General features: G+C 42.8%; 2 protein-coding genes across 2 annotated transcripts; one reads left to right on the forward strand and one right to left on the reverse strand.

The window, feature by feature from the left end:
• The first annotated feature begins 63 nt into the window (after positions 1 to 63).
• On the forward strand, positions 64 to 968 carry fahd1 (fumarylacetoacetate hydrolase domain containing 1). The gene has a single exon (XM_062532155.1). It carries the CDS (start codon positions 125 to 127, stop codon positions 779 to 781), a length of 657 nt encoding a protein of 218 aa, XP_062388139.1. The 5' UTR covers positions 64 to 124; the 3' UTR covers positions 782 to 968.
• Positions 969 to 5,244: 4,276 nt separating this feature from the next.
• Positions 5,245 to 16,158, reverse strand: LOC134075912 (heparan sulfate glucosamine 3-O-sulfotransferase 6-like). The gene is made up of 2 exons (XM_062530939.1): positions 15,614 to 16,158; positions 5,245 to 6,709 (listed from the first exon to the last, which is right to left on the reverse strand). Exons 1-2 carry the CDS (start codon positions 16,156 to 16,158, stop codon positions 6,082 to 6,084), a joined length of 1,173 nt encoding a protein of 390 aa, XP_062386923.1. The 3' UTR covers positions 5,245 to 6,081.
• Positions 16,159 to 18,409: the final 2,251 nt, after the last annotated feature.

Genomic DNA, 18,409 nt, shown 5'->3' on the forward strand with positions numbered 1-18,409 from the left:
TATTATTTATTTACAATGAATTTTGTCTACTCTCGCATGCCGTACTTGCGTTGTTGTTAAGCTGTCATCGTTCAAAGGTCATTGCAGCAAACGAACCTGTCTTTCACACTTTAACAGGGGAAGAATGACTTCTAGAAACGTCACACGCTTTTGGGAATGGGGGCGAAAGATTATTTGTGTTGGGAGGAATTACGCAGACCACGCAAAAGAGCTTAAAAACGCCATTCCAACTGAGCCTGTGCTATTCCTGAAACCACCGTCGGCATATCTGAGAGAGGGTAGCCCAATAATCGTGCCTGCATACTCAAGCAATCTGCATCATGAAGTTGAATTGGGGGTGGTCATTGGCAAATCAGGAACAGCGATTCCCCGAGAATCTGCGATGGACCATGTCGCCGGTTATGTTCTTTGCTTAGACATGACTGCGCGAGACGTTCAAGAAGACTGCAAGTCCAAAGGTCTGCCTTGGACCCTCGCCAAAGCCTTCAACACATCCTGCCCTGTCAGTGAGTTCATCCCCAAAGCCAAGATCCCTGACCCAGGGAACGTCAAACTATGGTTAAAGGTAAATGACCAGATGAAGCAGAATGGCAGCACATCGCAAATGATTTTTTCTATACCATACCTCATCAACTACATCAGTGACTTTATATCCCTGGAGGAGGGAGATCTGATCCTCACTGGAACACCCAAGGGGGTGTCCAGCGTCCAGGAGCACGACGAGATAGAGGCAGGGATAGAGGGCATCGTCACCATGTCATTCAAAGTGGACAGGTTATGAAACTGAAATGTACTCTGCACGTTCCATGCAGAGAGCGTTAAGGCACAAATAGGCCTAATGGTAATCAAGGATCTTTGGTTATGGGTCCAGTCGGCCACAGGCGTTTTTGACAGCTTGGATTTTAGCAATAGCCTAAATTGCCCACCTGCTTTAGCCTAATAAAATGATCTTCCAAATACAATATGTACACCTGTGGTCAAGTCGTGCATTCTTTGACATTCACCCACATACACATACTAAATGGCAGTATGCTACTAGGCCTACTTGAAGCAGTGTAGGCCTACAAAGTTATAACATTTCCAGACAGATGTAAAGGTCAGTAGGCCTATTTCTCTTTGCCAACACACGCACACACGTAAAACGATTTTCGATTTCTTATCAAATCGATTATATGAAGCATGACACAATATGTAACTGACTAATAGCCTACTGTAACAGCAAATTGTTTCCTTTTACATTAGATGAAATTATGTTTGGGAGTTAAACGTCTGCAGTAGGCTAAGTGGCCAGAAGAGGGCAGCACAGTGCAGTACAGGGCGAATTAAGATCTAACGTCTTGTAGGCTACCGTTGTGGTTTTAGTTTCGACATGTTTGGTCGCAAGCTCGCAACGGATGTGCAACATCATTTTGAGATGTGGGTGTGTCAGAAGGCCTGTCAGCTGTCATTTGTGGATTAATGAAAGGTTGAAAAGAAAATTAAACCTATTTCAATTTCATCATGCTTGGAATACATTTGGAGAAGAAATAAATGTAGGCCTAGTGTTCAACGCACCCCTGTGAATCTTGAACTGACCTCTGTGAGGGTGATGGACTTCTGTCCCTATAGCTGCAAGATAAAAACCTAATGGCTACTTCCCTACTATTTCATCACATCCACTCTGATTGAATGTTCTAGGGTAGGCCTACCATTTAATTGCAGGAATTAGAAATGACACTTTGACACTTTGGTTCTCATTCAGCTTCAAATATCAGAAGAATTTACCAGACTGACGGAAACTGACATCTTATAAGTGTGAGACTACTTTAAGCGCATTGATATGGCATACTTTCAAATATGAATGCAAAGGCTCTGTCTGCGTTGATTCAAAATTGTACAATTTAAGTGGATTATAATGGGTTTGCTCAGAGACTGTATCTCAGCTCTGCTCCCCTCTTTACACCCTGTTACTCTATAGCATATGACAGTATGGCCCACAAGAGTATGACCTCTCCATGACCCCATTTTCCCAGGTGTGTAACATCTGTTCCATATTCAATTACAAAACTTCTCTTTACCTTCTCTGTTTTCAAGACCCATCATCCTTTAGACCCATCATCATACTTGCATGAAGTATGAGTGAGTGGTGCATGTAACCTGATATAAGTATGCAACATCTTCCCACACTTTGGTGAGACCCACATGTCCTTTCCACCACCGTTTGCACACTTGCACTATCATTTAAAAACAATGAGAATTTAGTTTTACATTGAAAATGGCAATGAAAATAGAAATATTTCACAGGTATGAAAGATAGCAGCGGACCAACCCCTACACGAAGGCCTGAAATCTATTCAAATACAGTGAATATTGTCTTTCACAGTATGGTAAGATTGTTGACATGGCAGCAGTTTCTCAAGAGGCCTGAGTTAAGTCAGCCACACACATATTAGTCAAACACATTTTCAAACTCAATGTCTGGCTAGCTGTAAGCTTTTATTGTGGAAATTACTTTTGAGGATGGCCTGGACCACAGAGTCTAAACAATAGAAATATAGCAACTGCCATAACAGAGTTTGTAAGCAAATGCAAAGCATTTTCAGTGGATGTCCTTCTGTTTGCAAATCAGCTGGAGAGTTGTCTGATCACTATGAGCACCCAGTAGTCATGCATTTGTCCAAATGTAATGCAATAGGAAGTCTGAACAAAAGTCACTCTTCACATGGCAACGATTAGTTTGCTGTATGTACAAGTAAATCTTTCAGAAAAGCATTAACAACATGGGAGTTAAATAAAGGAGTGTTAAATAAAGTTGTGGAATGCATTAACTTTATGGGAAAAGGCCAAATTCATCCATGCATTTTATGTTTTGGTAACTATATCTTGTGGAACATAGAATTGGTTTCCCAGCTGTTGAGGTAAGGCCAGCTATTGGCACACTATGTACGTTTACAAAAATGGATGGACTTACTATATTGTCCCCGAACTGTGAGAACTCAAAACCAATACTGTAATTGACATACAGTATGTGTCTATCCTCACAAACCAGATCATCTCCCAATCAATGAATCCTCCAATTAATTGAAACCTAGTTAAACCTGCAAAAATAGTTTTTTTTTTGTCTTATTTCTCCTGCTCCTATTTATTTTGGCTTTCCAGACAGTTCCATACCTTGCATATTATATGTTGTGTTTTAGCTGCAGTCTATCAGCGCCAATACATAACCAAAGCTTTTAAGGTTGGAAGCTGAGGTGGTAGTTTTAGTTTTTCTCTGTTTTGCCTGTCAGAAACCTTCATTAGTGTGCGCTCTGACAGCCATGGCAATAGCATGGCTCTCTCGTGCGACCAGAGAGCATGGCTTTCACTCCAAAGATCTGGGATGTAATTTGGTTCGGGTGGCTTTACCCATTATGCCACAGTAGAGTTGTGGTGCACCTTTGTTAATATTGTATTATTTCAAATAAATATGACAAGAAATCAACAAGAAAACTATTTCACCCTTATAGCAGAGACTGTGGCATGTCGAGTTCAGGGGATGGGTCAAAATCTTTCATGACAAAATCTGAGAGAAGAGGAAACCGTGATTTTATACTGCAATCCTGCCATTGGTGTGTACAAATGGTTTCTTTCCTCTGGGCTCTCCAGCTCGGCGCCATTTTCATCTGTATGTTTTTCATTAGGTTGCCCCATGCCTTAATGAAAAGCACGACTGAAAATACATTGACCCCCTCATCACTGCTAATCTCCGAGAGTTACAGAGCAGTAACTGGACACAGACTGGGTCGTTAGGGAGAGGTTGATGAAACGGCAGTTTCAAGGCCTAGGATGCATGAAATTATAGGTGAATAACGTAGGAATGGTCAATTCAGCAGATCATCTCATTTGGAATTATACGCTTAAATAACTGGCAGACCTGTAATTGTACCACTTCATTGCATCTGCCTAATGTATGTTCCAGTACTTACAAGACATTAAAAATAAAATCTGCCTACTAGGCCTACTGCACATCTTGTTATCCCTTTAGTGTTCGTATTATTGTTAAGAAGGGATGTGACTCTGGGTCACTTTTCTAAAAACACCACTTGGTAGATTCGGTGACTGCTTCTTATGTTTTACAAACATGTTTGAGCATAAATATGAAGAAAATATTGGTGTGTATGTGATCAACTAACCATCCATATTTATAACCTGTTTGCGGAACCAATATTGATTAGTCCATCCTTCAGTGTCAGATGAATGAATTATAAGTAGTGAGAAAATGGTAGGTAAATGTGCAGTATTAAAGTTCTGTTCCTTCCCCCTAACTGAAAATAGATAAAGATGAATGGTTCTGACCACAGATCACCACAATGATGCCATATCATTAAGAGTTGGAGGTGTTGGTTCAAACCTGCTGAGGAGATGATACACAAACCTTCAACATACATACAACATTCTTAGGATCCAGAATCCATCTGTGGCAGAAACCAGAGTTGGGTTGATTTAGAGACTCCATGAGACCTACAGGCCGGGGCATTCTTATGGTCAGAGCTGCACCTCATGCATGTGTTTAGCACTAAGCCTTCTGGAGAAACACAGTCAATTTAATGCTACAGTTGAGTTATGATTTTTTTACTCGCGTTTAATTATCTGGAAAATAAAGATGGATGGTGCTGCCATTGTTACAATGAGAGTCCATATCTCTGTCCAAAACAGGTCATGAGTTCCCCACCAAGACAAGGGGAAGACTTGACCTGATAGTCAGTGAATGTTATACACTGCTGTCCCCAAACACCAGAGGGCTATTTAAGATCTACAACCAAAATGAAATGGACTAGATCCCATGTCAGACAACTGTAACTGAAAATGAAGCAATGTGGTGCGAGATCGATAGCAGATTGTCTCTAAAGATTCCTGCCATAATTCATAATGAATAGCCAGAGAATATTCTTTGAAAACTGTGTATGGTTTCGTTGTACTAAGGAATAGGAACTGGCTGTGGTCTGTCGACCTTGAGCAAGCTGCTCTTCCACAAGATATCTTACTGTTTTATAAAATTCTGTGCTTCTTGAATTCTTGAACTAAGGTCATGGCTTTTAGAAGTTGTGTGTTATTCTATTGATCTGCTATTTGTGTTTTTTTTTTAATTATTATTATTTAACATTGTTTGCTTTTAGAATGAGGTGCGAGCAAATCCTGAATGCAATCTCTGTAATCTTAAGAAGGAATCTGTGCAGTTGAGCATCTGTTTTTAATTCAAACAGCAAGAGCAGCGGTAATCTCCATATAACAGGCAATTCTACTCATGCACAGCTGAACAGGACATTTGCATCCTATTTACACCACTCATACACGTATAACAGAGGCTAATACAATTGATCAGACACTTGGCAATGTTCTTTATGGAGTTTATAAAAATGTGTTGCATGGATTTTATACATGTTCTCAAAAACATAGACTTGTTCTTGACAGTGAACTAGCAACAGCTACAGTACAGCTACAATATATACATACAGTACCTGAACACTGGAAAGAACAGCTTTCACAAAGTATTTCCCATGGAGGGCAAAAAAAGAACGTGAGAGAAGGACATTAATCATTTGAGAAGCAAGTGGTTTCTGACAACACTGACACACAGCTCACGGAGCCACTCGGTGCAGCTGAGTACAAGTCATGTCATCCTGTTCGCTCCTGGTCCCCCCCTCACTGATTCTGGTGCATTCTGTCACACAAATGAATTATCTAACGCCGAAATGTGTTAAAGCTGCAGCTCTCTGATCTGTACAACGGAGATTTCACAATACCCTGACACCTTCAGTCAAACAGCTGATCAAAGGGACTTTATGCGCAGAGCAAGCTGTGTCACCTGTGCTCCTGACAGCACACACCAACATTTCTTTGGCCTCAGCCTGAAACAGCTTGCGTGGGAATACGAACATCTTAGGCCCTTCCAGTGTAAGTGATGATCAAGTGATCCATGTTCTGATGATATTTCAACAACGATTCATCATTAGCAACAAGGTAACAACAGCACAACAGCACAGTACGAGAGTGCTTCCTGGAGTACCTCAGCTTTTATAATGCTGCAGATGATGAGATTGTGTCCTCCGAGTCCTCCACGAATCAGTCCCAGCCAAAGTCTTGGCCACTCATGTGGTAGAACTTCAGGTTGAATGGCCGGTAGAAGTCCCTGAGCTTCTGCAGAGCCTCCGGGGGGATGAGGGGGTGTGGCCGGCCCTTGGACTTGCCCAGGCAGCGGGGGCGTCCACTCCCCTCCGGCTTCTTCAGGCAGGGGAAGCCCTTGGTCTGGTTGAAGTAAAAGTGCTTGTCGCCGACGATGCGCTTGATGCCCAGGAAGTCCTGGACGCGGCCCATCTCGCCCGCCGGGTCGGCCACGAGCCGCTCGCCGCTGACGAACAGGAAGCGCGAGAGCGGGAAGTGGCGCAGCCAGCTCTCCAGGTGCTGAGCGTACAGGCCGATGCGCACGGCGCTCCAGGACGTGTCGATGGCGTCCGGGCTGGAGGAGGAGGCGTTCCGGAAGGCCAGGCTCTGGAAGGAGGGCAGCCCGGGGTTCTTGGAGAGGGTCTGGGTGTAGTCGGAGACGGCCCTGGTCACCGGGTCCCGCACCACCACGATGAGCTTGGCGTCACAGTTCATGGCACAGACCCGCAGCGGCGCCTCTTTGGTCACAAAGTAGCTGGGCGTCTTTTCCATGGTCACCTGCCCCTCCAGCGTGCGAGGCATTAGATTTCTGTCGAGAGAGAGAAAGAGACAGGGGATTATTAGAGAGGGGGTTGTGATGCATTTTCATTAGTCAGATCATCACAAGTGAGTCACCAAACAGAGTGGGCCCCATTTTTGTCAAAAGAGAATGTTTCCTTAAATGTCTTATCGATGTCTACTCTGGTCTTTTGGCCCTTTCACAACAGTCTAGCCAGACACAGACGTTAGATATCCAGCACAACATACAGAACCCACCGTGTTATGGAAGCTGTGCACATGAAAATAAGGAGTGTTGAGTCTGGAACAACATCTGTCCACATTAAAACAATCAAAGTAAGAGACAGATTGCCTCAAAATGTTAGTCTGTCCCCAGGGAAGAGAGAGAGACAACATCAGTTTACATGAACTTGATTTCTGTGGGATGAAAACACCCCACATTTCCACATGAGACCATAAAGTAAAAAAACTAAACCATTGAACTTGTTTCATTTCATTTCATTCATCAGTTACACGTATGGTATATTTGCACCACTAACTGATTTTCCTACAAAAGATTTCCCAGTAGAAAAAAAAAAAAGGTTGTTTGATCCAGCGTAATAAACGTTCCTCATAAGGATGTCGAATCTTTGTTGACCACATGTAATTTTTCCAGCTCCCTGCTCTGGTCTGTTTGTGGTCCGGACGACCATCAGAGAGGGGACATGCCTCCATCACCAGCTCATCCATTATTACTGCCTAAGCCGGCCCACATGGTTTGTGGTCGACATGTGGATTTTCAAGACAAATTGTAGCAATGTGCTCAGGGAAAATAAACACCATTAAGAGCACAACAACAGGAATGGCCTGTAAGCTCAATGAGAGAACTTTGCTGACAAGTGCAATGAGTTTCGGTGGAACTTGCTTGATGGATTTGCAAAGTAAAGTGTCAATATAGCTCAGTTCTGTCATTTGTTATGACTGAGAATGTTTGCTGGAGCTTGTAGGCCAATATTAACAGTGCTGTGGTTTAAGGTGAACCTACATAATTAGTCAGGATCTTCAGGAGGTTTCTATTCATCTGTAATTGTATCTATCCAAAAACCTTAACACATTACTCTTGGTATGTTTTTTTGTCATTCACAAGGCATACTGTATATTAAAAGGACATATCGATCTCAAAGCTACAGCCACTCTTCGTTTGTCTCACTGAGACCTACAAATCTGAGGTTGCATAGAAATCTACTCAAACTGAGAAGGAAAACCACACAAACCAAAAGTTACAGACACCTAAACAACAGAGAACATCTACTGTAACTCAGCTCAGATGGAACCGTGTGTGTGTGTGTGTTAGGTTTAAATTACATCTGATTTCATGGTGTCAGAATTAGAAACTACAGATGTTTGTTGCCTGCTCAACTCTTTAAGGGGAGGGGTTATGCTTATGGGGAACTTACTGCATGTAAGGACAGTCCAAAAAACAGAAACTGTCCTGTTTAATGGTCAGTTAGACATCTTGTATAGGTTAGAAAAGTACTCTGAAAACTACTCTAAATGTACTTTTCTAACCTATACAAGATGTCTAACCTATAGATACAAACAAATCTCTGATTTTGGTTTACAGGGAACTGTGCATCAAATGAGCTTATTCTGTATGTTGTATACAGTATATAGGACAAGAAGCAGACTTCTGTGTTGGGTAGACAACAAATTCTGATATTTTGACTTTAGAACCAGATTTCTCCAGTTTAAACTGCTCATTTTATTTCAGATACACTCTTCTCTACAGGTCACGTCTCTCATCCCTGAGTATGTGTCTGTCCTCCTGGCTCCCGCTGGGTTTGCTCTCTCCCGCAAGAGATAATTACAGCGCCCTAATGAACACTAATGACTGCTCCAGCCGAAAGGAAAAAAAAAAAGGCAGAGTGTTATGTGTCATTGTCTGGCCTCCTGTCTCCCAAATATTATCCCCCCCCCCCCCCCCCCCCAGATCAATCTGTCTGTCTTGGTGGCTCCAGAAGAGGTGCTCTTCAACGAAGGATCAAGCTGCCCCTGAACCAGACACTCAGCCAGGGCTCAGGGCCTCACGGACGCTCCAGTCTGCAACGGATTGTTTTCCATTTCTCGGCTAAGCCCTCACCTTTGCTGTTGTTCACCACTCATAAATACTTAATGCAGGGTGGAGGCTCAGAGATATACCCTCTGCACCATCCTAAGGCCAGAGTGGGGGCTACAGACACCTATTGGTATGGGAGCGGCAGTGTTGCCAGCATGTATGAGAATATGTGGACATCTCTGTGTGTGTGTGTGTGTGTGTGTGTGACCTGCATGTGCATCAGTGTCTGTTTTGATGCCTAGGGTTGATGTGATAAGAGTTTGTGGAGTTTGTGCGTCTGTGTGTGTGTGCGTGCGTGCGTCCATTTTTAGGTGCTCCTTCGATCCTGCATGTCAGCTCAGAAAGTTTCGAAACCACTGATGCTGAAGATTCAGAACAGTTCCACCGTTCTGTTTTTACTTTGAGTCGAGTCTTTTCAAGAACTGCTTTGTTGCTTCCACCACAATCACCAACTCTGTAATATGAGTCTCTGGAGAGACATCAGCATCCTTGATTTTTTTTTTGTCATTATACAGTATAACGCAATCAAGGCCTGGTAGAAACATCTCGTAAACATCAATAAAAACAAAAGCCCTGAAGCATTACAGTCTTTGTTGCACTATACGAGACAGCCGATACTTTCCAAGACAATCCTGGCCGTGTGTACATATCTGTACAACACCGCCGGTGTCTCAAAGCCATGTTATATACAGAGAGGACTATGTAGAAGAGTAGAATAAACACAGGAACAAACATAAAGACGCGCAATATCTTTTTACAATTCAACATTTATATCTAAGGCTTTAATGATGTAAACACTTCCTGAAGGGACTTTGATGACATGCTCCAAGGGTATTATTAAGAAGTCACAACTCCTCAGAATTTGCAATAACAACAACACTGCACGCAAAGTTAAACATTCCGACACATTCTTCATACCAACAACAACAAAAAGCCACATCAGACAAAAACCGCTGCCCCAGATTATTTTTTATTGCCAATAAAAACAGTGACAAAAGTTCAACAATAACCAAGACAATCCTCCAATACTGTCTGATGGCTATAAACAAAAGGAAGTTCTAGTCTCATAAAGTCTGCATTTTAATGGGTAATCAAGGGTATATTGGACAGTTAACATCGTCTCCTCACTCCCCTTGTGGTTGTGGTCAGCCATCCATTTTAGGCCCATGTGTGATGTACTGCTTCACATTCTAAATTATACCTCACATTAAGAACGTTGAGGTTCCTCAAAGGTTTATGCCGTCAATATTATCTATATTTCATATTGAGAAATATTACTACCCTTCTATGACAACTCCAGCCTTAATAAATAAGTAGATAGCATCATAGTGCTTCAATACTCCACACAGCAGAAGAAGGAGCTCTGAGTTCATTTTCTACAGCCATAAGTTAACCAAACATCAGTAGTTGTTGGCTTGCAACGGACGCAAACATGACATCCGAGAATTTTGGATATGTTTCGCTGGCTATTTCCTGTCAGATATCACCACCACACTATTTGACATGACATCTCTCTCAGTCATTGACCTCTCTAGAACCACAGAGCACCTCAAAGCTATGTCCATTCTTTTGCCATTTAAAAAAAAAAAACACTTCCTTATCTGTCAGGATGCATTTCAGCCAATAAAAACAAATAACCGGCAACGATTAGACTGGAATGGGGGATAAGATCAACAGCAGCCCAGATCTAATGTCTGATTGCCACTGAGTGCTGATGGACGCATATAACAAAACAATTCATGATAAACTGAATGAAATGATCAAGCAAGGGCATGCTCAAAGGATAGCACAAAGGAACAGATTTATTTGAATTTGTTCAGCTGAAACCTTTTAAAGCCAGTTTAAAGTGGAAGCAAAAGTGATCATAACAAAACTAAATATCCCTAAATGTTTCTATGTTTCTGACTTAAGAAAGATCACGTAGAAGGTCAAGGCAAATTAATCAACTGCAACCAATCAATCCATGGTTTATGCCATTCTTTGGAAATTAATCACTACTAATCAATTTTCCGTCATGCTGGATGAATGTATTTAGAATGGCGTTTTCATTATTGAAAATCAGGCATGGAACTTGACATGACAGAATACAAATATGTATAGGCTACCTCATGCCCTGTATTGTGTACAACATAGACTATATGAAATATTAAAAGAGGATCTTCAATGATCCTCATCAGAACTACATTTTTGGAAGAAGTTCCATAAATTCACCAGTGCACTGCTGGATCGCTGGCCATTTACCAACAACAGCTCTTTCAAAGCATTTCACTGTTGCTTTTTAAAAAGCTTGTTCCACTGTTTCAGAATCCTCCCTTACTGTATCTCATGGGGACGAACCTTCCCTTGGTAAACATATATGGTGTCTACCAGAAAATCATGTTCAAAATCTAGTAAACTGCCCAAGCACAACATCATAAGTACTATGTGGCATTTGAGTCAGTGCCCATCTTTTCTACTAAAATATTTCTGGCATGATCAAAGAATGTCAAGGCTACAAAAATCCCATGTTCCAGATGGTTACTGCCCCCCTTTGCTGTATTTCCATATTTTAATTGCAATCCAATAGAGAAGGGCCTTTTGTGTCAGAGGGGAAAGGTCAGCCAATTGACAGACTGTCAACATATTGATAACCGAACTTGTGGAGTGTAGTAGTTTTTCCCATTCAACTGCATGGCTCAAAGTCTCTGGAGACCTTCTCATAAATCATACATCATTTATCATACATGATCGATATCCATGTCTATGCTCTTATATCATCTTTCCTTACTGTTGCTACTCTCTACTATATGAAAATAATTGTTTGGCATGTGGGGTGTCCAAATTCATGCTTTCAAAAACTTCTAAAATACATCTTCTGTTTAAAATCTTAAAATAAAAATGATTTATGGCTTTGTTTGTTTGTTTGTTTTTTGTCTTGGCTGGACTTCATCCGATAAGTTCCTTTTCTAAAACAGACATGGTTTTGGGGTTTCCATAAACATCGCTACATTGTCAGTAATGCAGTTATAGTCAAACTAATCAACAAGACAGAAAGGCCATTAAACTCTGTTTAACTGTGCTTTAAATGCTCTTCATTGAGTATATTGTAAGACGTGTGATTTAATTGTCTGCATTTTTATGGTGAACTCAACTGTAGAGGAACACACAAAACAAATGAGTCTGTTGTCAGAAACAATTGACCAAGTAATTTAAAACTGTAATGGCAAGTAATTTAAAATACTAATGTTTCATTCATAGTATGGCTCATGACATAGAGCCTCTGTTCACTAATGCTGTCCTCTCTCTCTCTCTCTCTCTCTCTCTTTGGATCATATGTGGAAACAAAAATTAAAATAGATAACACAAACAAGAAAACCATTACTTTTAAAAGTAATATGATTCTAAAGAAGTTTGATAGGGCAGTTCTGTGGGTTTCTGTATAATGATCACAGATGGACAGAAATTGCAAACAAATTACCAAAGGCCCGAATGAAAGGTTTGGAAGCAAACGGAGAATGTGTGGTCTGGCAGTGAGGTACAGTATGTAAGAGAAGCACATTCAGGCATCGACTGCTTGATGATCTCAAGATGCACCAGTGACGGGTGAATGGACTGTTTGCAAGGTCTTGGTGAGGCAGCACAGCCAGCCAAGGACATGAGTTCTCACAAATGTGCCTTACAGCAAGATCCATCACTTCTAGAAAACAGGGCTCAGGACTGTGTAGTGTCTCTCTTACGCATTTATTTCAACTTTTCCTCCATCATGGGAAAATTACTATGTGGACGTATCACTGAAACAATACCTGGTCACCCTTTTCTGTCCTTGTTAACACTTACAAATCACCACGGAGCTCAAGTCTCTGACTGGGCCAGCATTGCCATGGGGACAGAGGACAAGGTTCTACTGAAATCCTCTCCACATTCACATTAAATTACAACAGTTTTTTTTTTTTTTTTTTTTTATGTACTACCTACAGTACCACAGGGCTACGAATTTTTCAGATGGATTTGTTAAAACCTTTTGACATACAAATCTCTTCTAATATCTTCATCATCACAGATTGTATAATTTTGCAGAAGTAAACAAGGGTCAGGGGCACTAACATTAAACCACAGTAACTATTCAGCTTTGTTTGTTTTGTCAAATATGATTTTACTGCACTCTCGTGCAAGAGACCCTTTTTGTCAACCTGAGCCGAGAGGCGTTTGGCAAACTGCGAATAGCTTTGCCCCTTGCTGCCTCCACTGCAGGCATCGCAATTATGCAAGCTGTCAGCAAAGAAACAGGAGGAGAATAAAGAAGCATCCCTCAAATCAGATGTCAGGGATCAGCTAGGTTTGAGGGAAAAGCTGACATGTAAGGCCAGCGCGGAATTTTAATGAATGTAGACAAACAGCGCATGTTTACTGAGGCGTGACAGCCGAGTCAGGTGACCCCCCCCACGCTAACAGGAGGAGGTGGCAGTGCCTGGCCCCCCCACACAAGCGCTTTGCAACCAGTCTCGTCCCGTCAACTGTGACTCCACCGGAGAGGCCGGCCGCAGTTTCCTCTTCAGTGAGTCATTATGCTTGAGCTGTCACCAGGGCTCTCTTTGAAAAGAAAATTGTAAATAATAAAGAGAAAAAAAACAGCTCTCAGACCAGACAGGTCCAAAGGCAGGTGTCTTGACCCTGACAACTGGCGTATGCAATGAGGAAAGCTCTGTGCAATCGCTCTCCTTACTCTTGAAATCTGAGCCTGTAAATGCCAAAATGATGGCGCAGGTTACCCTGTGTTACGTGTCATCTTGGATGACAGCTCTCTCTTTTTTTTTTTTTTTGAAGAGATGTAGTGGTAAGGCTTACCATCAGTGTTTGCTGTCTATTCTCTTGAATGTCATAACATTGCTTTTCTCTCTCTTTAACACTGTTTTCTTGTTCTGCTTTTACAGGGGTGGCTAGCATTGCATGGGGATGAACATAACAGAAGGCGTTTTTTATGGTGCCACCTTTGTAAAAGACTGTGTACGTGCTAAGATATCATTTTGAGCGATACTATGCGCTCATGGGGGAGCTTTTGTGGTCACATCTGTATGTACCAGCAAAGCCACAAGCAAGAGGATCCTGGGAGTCCCGGGCCTCAGTCAGAACCCCACCACCGGCACCACCATGCCTGCCTCAAGCAGCTTCACTGGTCGGGGCAATTAAAAGACAAGCAGTGCCCTGTACGGCTTCCTGGAAGAGCGATCTGCCACAGGCATTTCCAGACAAACACTTCATCCTGGCTTCCAGTGGCACTAGCTGGGCCTAGGCCTGGGTATGGGAGCGTAGGTGGAGAAGGGGAGGGTGGGTGGGTGGTGGTGGTGGGGGGTGGGGTGGGGTGGTAGAGGTGGGCAGGGGGGCACCACACTTAAAATGATCAGCAGTAAAGTACTTCCATCTGTTCTCCTGTTTTACATGAAATGCTGCTCAAACATATGCAGAGGGAGAAGAAAAGATGAAACTGCCACTTTTGAATTTTTAACTCTCTCTCTCTCTCTCTCTCTCTTTCTCTCTCTCTCTCTCTCGCTCTCTCGTTCAGCAGGGAAACTGGGTGCTGCTGGAATAAAATCAGACCTCTGCACTACGGCAGCGGTCTCTTCTACACAGATCATTCAGACATCTGGAGATCATCAGGGGTGATTCCATTCACTGGAGTAGAACCATGGACAAATTACAGCTTTGGTCATCTAGGTCAACGTTTCCATTAGCACTTATAACTTACAATAGTAAAGCCTTCGCCACACACACACACACACAACACACACACACACACACACACACACACACACACACACACACACACACACACACACACACACACAATATCACTGTGCAGGCGAGATGCATCATCTGCGAGCACTGGTCCTCTTACATTTCAAATGTAAACCAAACCAGTCTGTACATGCATGACCTGTCCTGGATGATAAATGCTTTTTTTCCGCCTAACTAAAATAAAATGAATCTGATTGTCTGTTTGTATTGACTTGTCGCTTAAGGACATGTGATTTATGAAGAATTGAGATGCACTGACAGACAAAATCATTTAAATATATTATGCATGCACTCACTGATGCAAGGCCTCACATGATCTGTACATCAGATAAGAGACAAGGTGTGGCAAAGGTTGCATACATCTGAATCAAATTGGGTTGGGAAACAGCTGGCTTGGATGAAAAAGGAATGTTATTGATAATTGTAAAATCTGCTGTATGTTTTACGTTGGGATTAATTTGATGTGAGTGTGACTGATTAAAAGGCATGCACCTACCCACTTTCACACTGTGAATTCCTTATATCTTACTCTAGATAGCCCCAATCTACTTCTCAGAAATCAAAGAGTGCAAGACCACCTGCCTGTCTCGATCGTCGTTTAAGATTAATCTCCCAGTGCAAATATCGCGCTGGAGACATGTGCACAGCAGGTTATACCACTGAGAAGTCTACAGCAGGGCTAACAACTTTATCACAAAGCATTGCCTGCTGCACATTATGCATAAACAGGTGTCGTGGGCGAGGTGGGGGTCAAATGTTTGAAGGAGGGGTCGAATTTTTGAAGGATACTCCCCGAGTTGGTGAGCTGTCTGGAGAGCCAAACATGTTGCCTTTTGTCGACTAACATTTTGTCCATAACATGTTGCGTTTTGACACGAATATTTTTACTTTTGGCAACTGGTCGACTCTGTGTAAATACTAATAGGCTAGTCTGAATCTGTTTAACACTAGGCTACATTAACATTCTAAATTAGCCTACTTAAAACGCTTCACGCGTTATATATAAAAATGTTAGGGAAATTGTGTATCGTACAGATATGACAGCCCGACGAGGTCTATGTTTCATACCTGTACCACTCCAGCCCCTTGTCATAGAATCTGTCGAAAAAGTGGGGTTCCGCGCCAACAGCTCTGACATCAGGGTGGACGCGCAGAAACTCCAGAAGTGCTCTAGTTCCACCCTTCTTGACGCCGATGATGATGGCTTGGGGGAATTTCTTGGATCCAAATGAATTAGATACAGGCATTGCGCTCCTGGGAACAGTCTCACCAGCACCTGCCCTCTCCATCATCTGTTGCTGCGAGTGACCGATGACTTGCCAGGCAAATTTAGGTGAAGCGCTGGAGAGGCCAGTGATAAAGTCCGTTCGGTTGCGTACAGGATGCGCGACCCGTGAATATTCTGAAAATCTGACATTATCTCGAAAGTCATCCCGAGCATCATAGTCGCTGACGGAGGTCTGCTGATCAAACGTGCCTTTCGGTAAGGAGTGAGAGAATCCGGCGAGGCTGTAGAATAAATACATGAAAACCAAAAGCATGATAAAGAAGACAGACACGTTGGACAGCGCCTTGCCGAAGTTCAACCTAATGCTGCATACACGACATCCCATGGGTCGTTCTCCTGGTCAGAGCAGATACAGCAGAAAGTTGACATGCTGTTACACTCTGTATCAGATAGCCGTGTTCCGGTCTTCATCAAAGTCAAGAAGACGTGTCCCAATTTTCCAGTGAAATTATCATTTAAAAGTCTTGTTAAAAATCTTCCCTTTCACTTAAAATAAAAAGTGACACCAGTGTACCATATACAATTGTTGCGTGTGTGGTGTTCATTGCTCTCGAATCAAGTGTGGCAATGCCCGTGGTCCTGCATGGAAGAATTCATTTCTCATCACTTACATGTCATTCAAAAACTGCAATCCACGCCCATTCCTCGAGTCTCCACCCTTTCCAAATAGACCCAGTACATAGAAAACCATGTTCTTGAAGTCTGAGAAGCAGAATTCAAAGAAGCCAATATCTTATGAAAGTGATATCAAACTGTAGCCTACTTTTACAAAGAACAAACAATAACTGTTTATTTTATTAATTGCTTCAGCACAACAACTTTATTGTCCTAAGTAGCTAACTGACTGTGTACACTTCAATTAACTCCTTTAGATGATCATTTCTATCAGACTTTAAAACCCTTTAGTCAGTTGAAAGACTTACATCACTTAAAGACCTGCATTGTGACATGTTCCCATGCAATTTGTAATATAATCTGGCATAATTTATGTTGGGATTAAGGGTAATTATTTCAGATAATGTCACACACTGACTGATCACTCTCCCTAGTCCCTATAATCTTACAACATACTTTTTTTTTCTCTCAAAGCAGAACTTTACCTGAAACCTCACTGCCATGATTTTGGGAATATGAAAACACGCTCATCAGAGAGAGAGAGAGAGAGAGAGAGAGAGGCCAAGGTGTGTGAACAGTTATGGGCACAGAGAGAGAGTTTTGGGGGATTTGCTCATCACTGTAAAGCTGCGGAGGCATATCACGTTACCCGCTGGCAGGGCTGTGGGCTCCTTTGAACTGCGCTAATACCAGTGTCTCAAGAGTGAATGGGAGAGGTAATGGAGAAGACCAGGCGTCTGGGAAACACATGCATGAAGGTGCCCCGAGGGAGGAGGCTATGACACCACGAACAGAGACACACTGAGGGCGAGAGACAGCACAAGAGGGGGGGGGGGGGACTCAAAAGGGGGACTCAAAAACAGAGTCAGAAAAAACAAGAAAAAAATGAGTGTGTGAGTGTGTGTGTGTGTGTGTGAGAGAGAGAGAGAGAGAGAGAGTGTTGGGGGGGGGGGTGGTTTGCAGAAAACAACAAGACAAGAGTGAGCGAGAAACGAGTACGAGTGAATGGCACATGCTGCATACGTGTTGACAGGGAGAGCACGATCATCTGTAATGTGACATGTCTCCCTCATTAACTTGTTACTTTTCCTGCCTGGCTGCCCCAGTGGCGGGCTGCTGGAGCCTTGGCTTGCACGTATATAGACGCGTCTCCTCCGAGGCTCAGCGACTGCTGCGGAAACAGGCGCACATCTGTTAATATTTCCACGTGCTGGGAAAATGCGCGGCTGCCAGCGGGATAAGAGGGGATGAGGGTTTACCCGCTCGCTCGCTCGCTCGGATGACTGAGAGGGAGCGGCGCACAGAGAAGTCTGCGGTCGGCGAGGAAACACATGGAAGCAGTGCTCACACTGATTTCCTGTCTTGTGACACACAGGGGGGGCCTATCCACAACCATTTTAGAGGTTATGCAAGAAAAAATATGAATAAAGCAAAATCATTGTTTCAAGATATTATGTTACATGTCAAATGTACAACACAAGCGCAATGTGTGAAGCAAGTATTATATTTCTTTGTGAAAATGCTCAATAGCATTCATGAGAATGAAGGGATTTATGTCCACAGCTTCAAACCATGAAGAGACTGCATGACGTGAGCAGCAGTAAAGGGACATTTAAAGCGAAGGAACGAGGCCCAAGCGCTGCCTTTCACACTTTATCTACAGACTTTTTATTTGCTTGGGTCTGTCGCTAATTGCTCTATTTAGAACCAGCTTGGCAGACTCTTTCCAGACTCCGAAATGCATGCCCCGAAACGCAGAAACAAACAGTCCCCGGTGATGTCTAAAACACATGCATGGTGGATGTGCACTCTGCCTGCCATTCCCACTGACAGATTGCTCCTGCTCCAGGCCCTCAGATGGTCTGACCATGTGTCAGCCATTATGGCAAATTACAAGTCTCCTCCACCAAAAAGAGAATGTTCCACCCTCATTTTGTCATTTCCATGCCCAAAAGAAGCTC

The sequence above is a fragment of the Sardina pilchardus genome, chromosome 3, assembly GCF_963854185.1.
Source record: "Sardina pilchardus chromosome 3, fSarPil1.1, whole genome shotgun sequence".
In the NCBI taxonomy this organism is placed as follows: Eukaryota; Metazoa; Chordata; class Actinopteri; order Clupeiformes; family Clupeidae; genus Sardina; species Sardina pilchardus.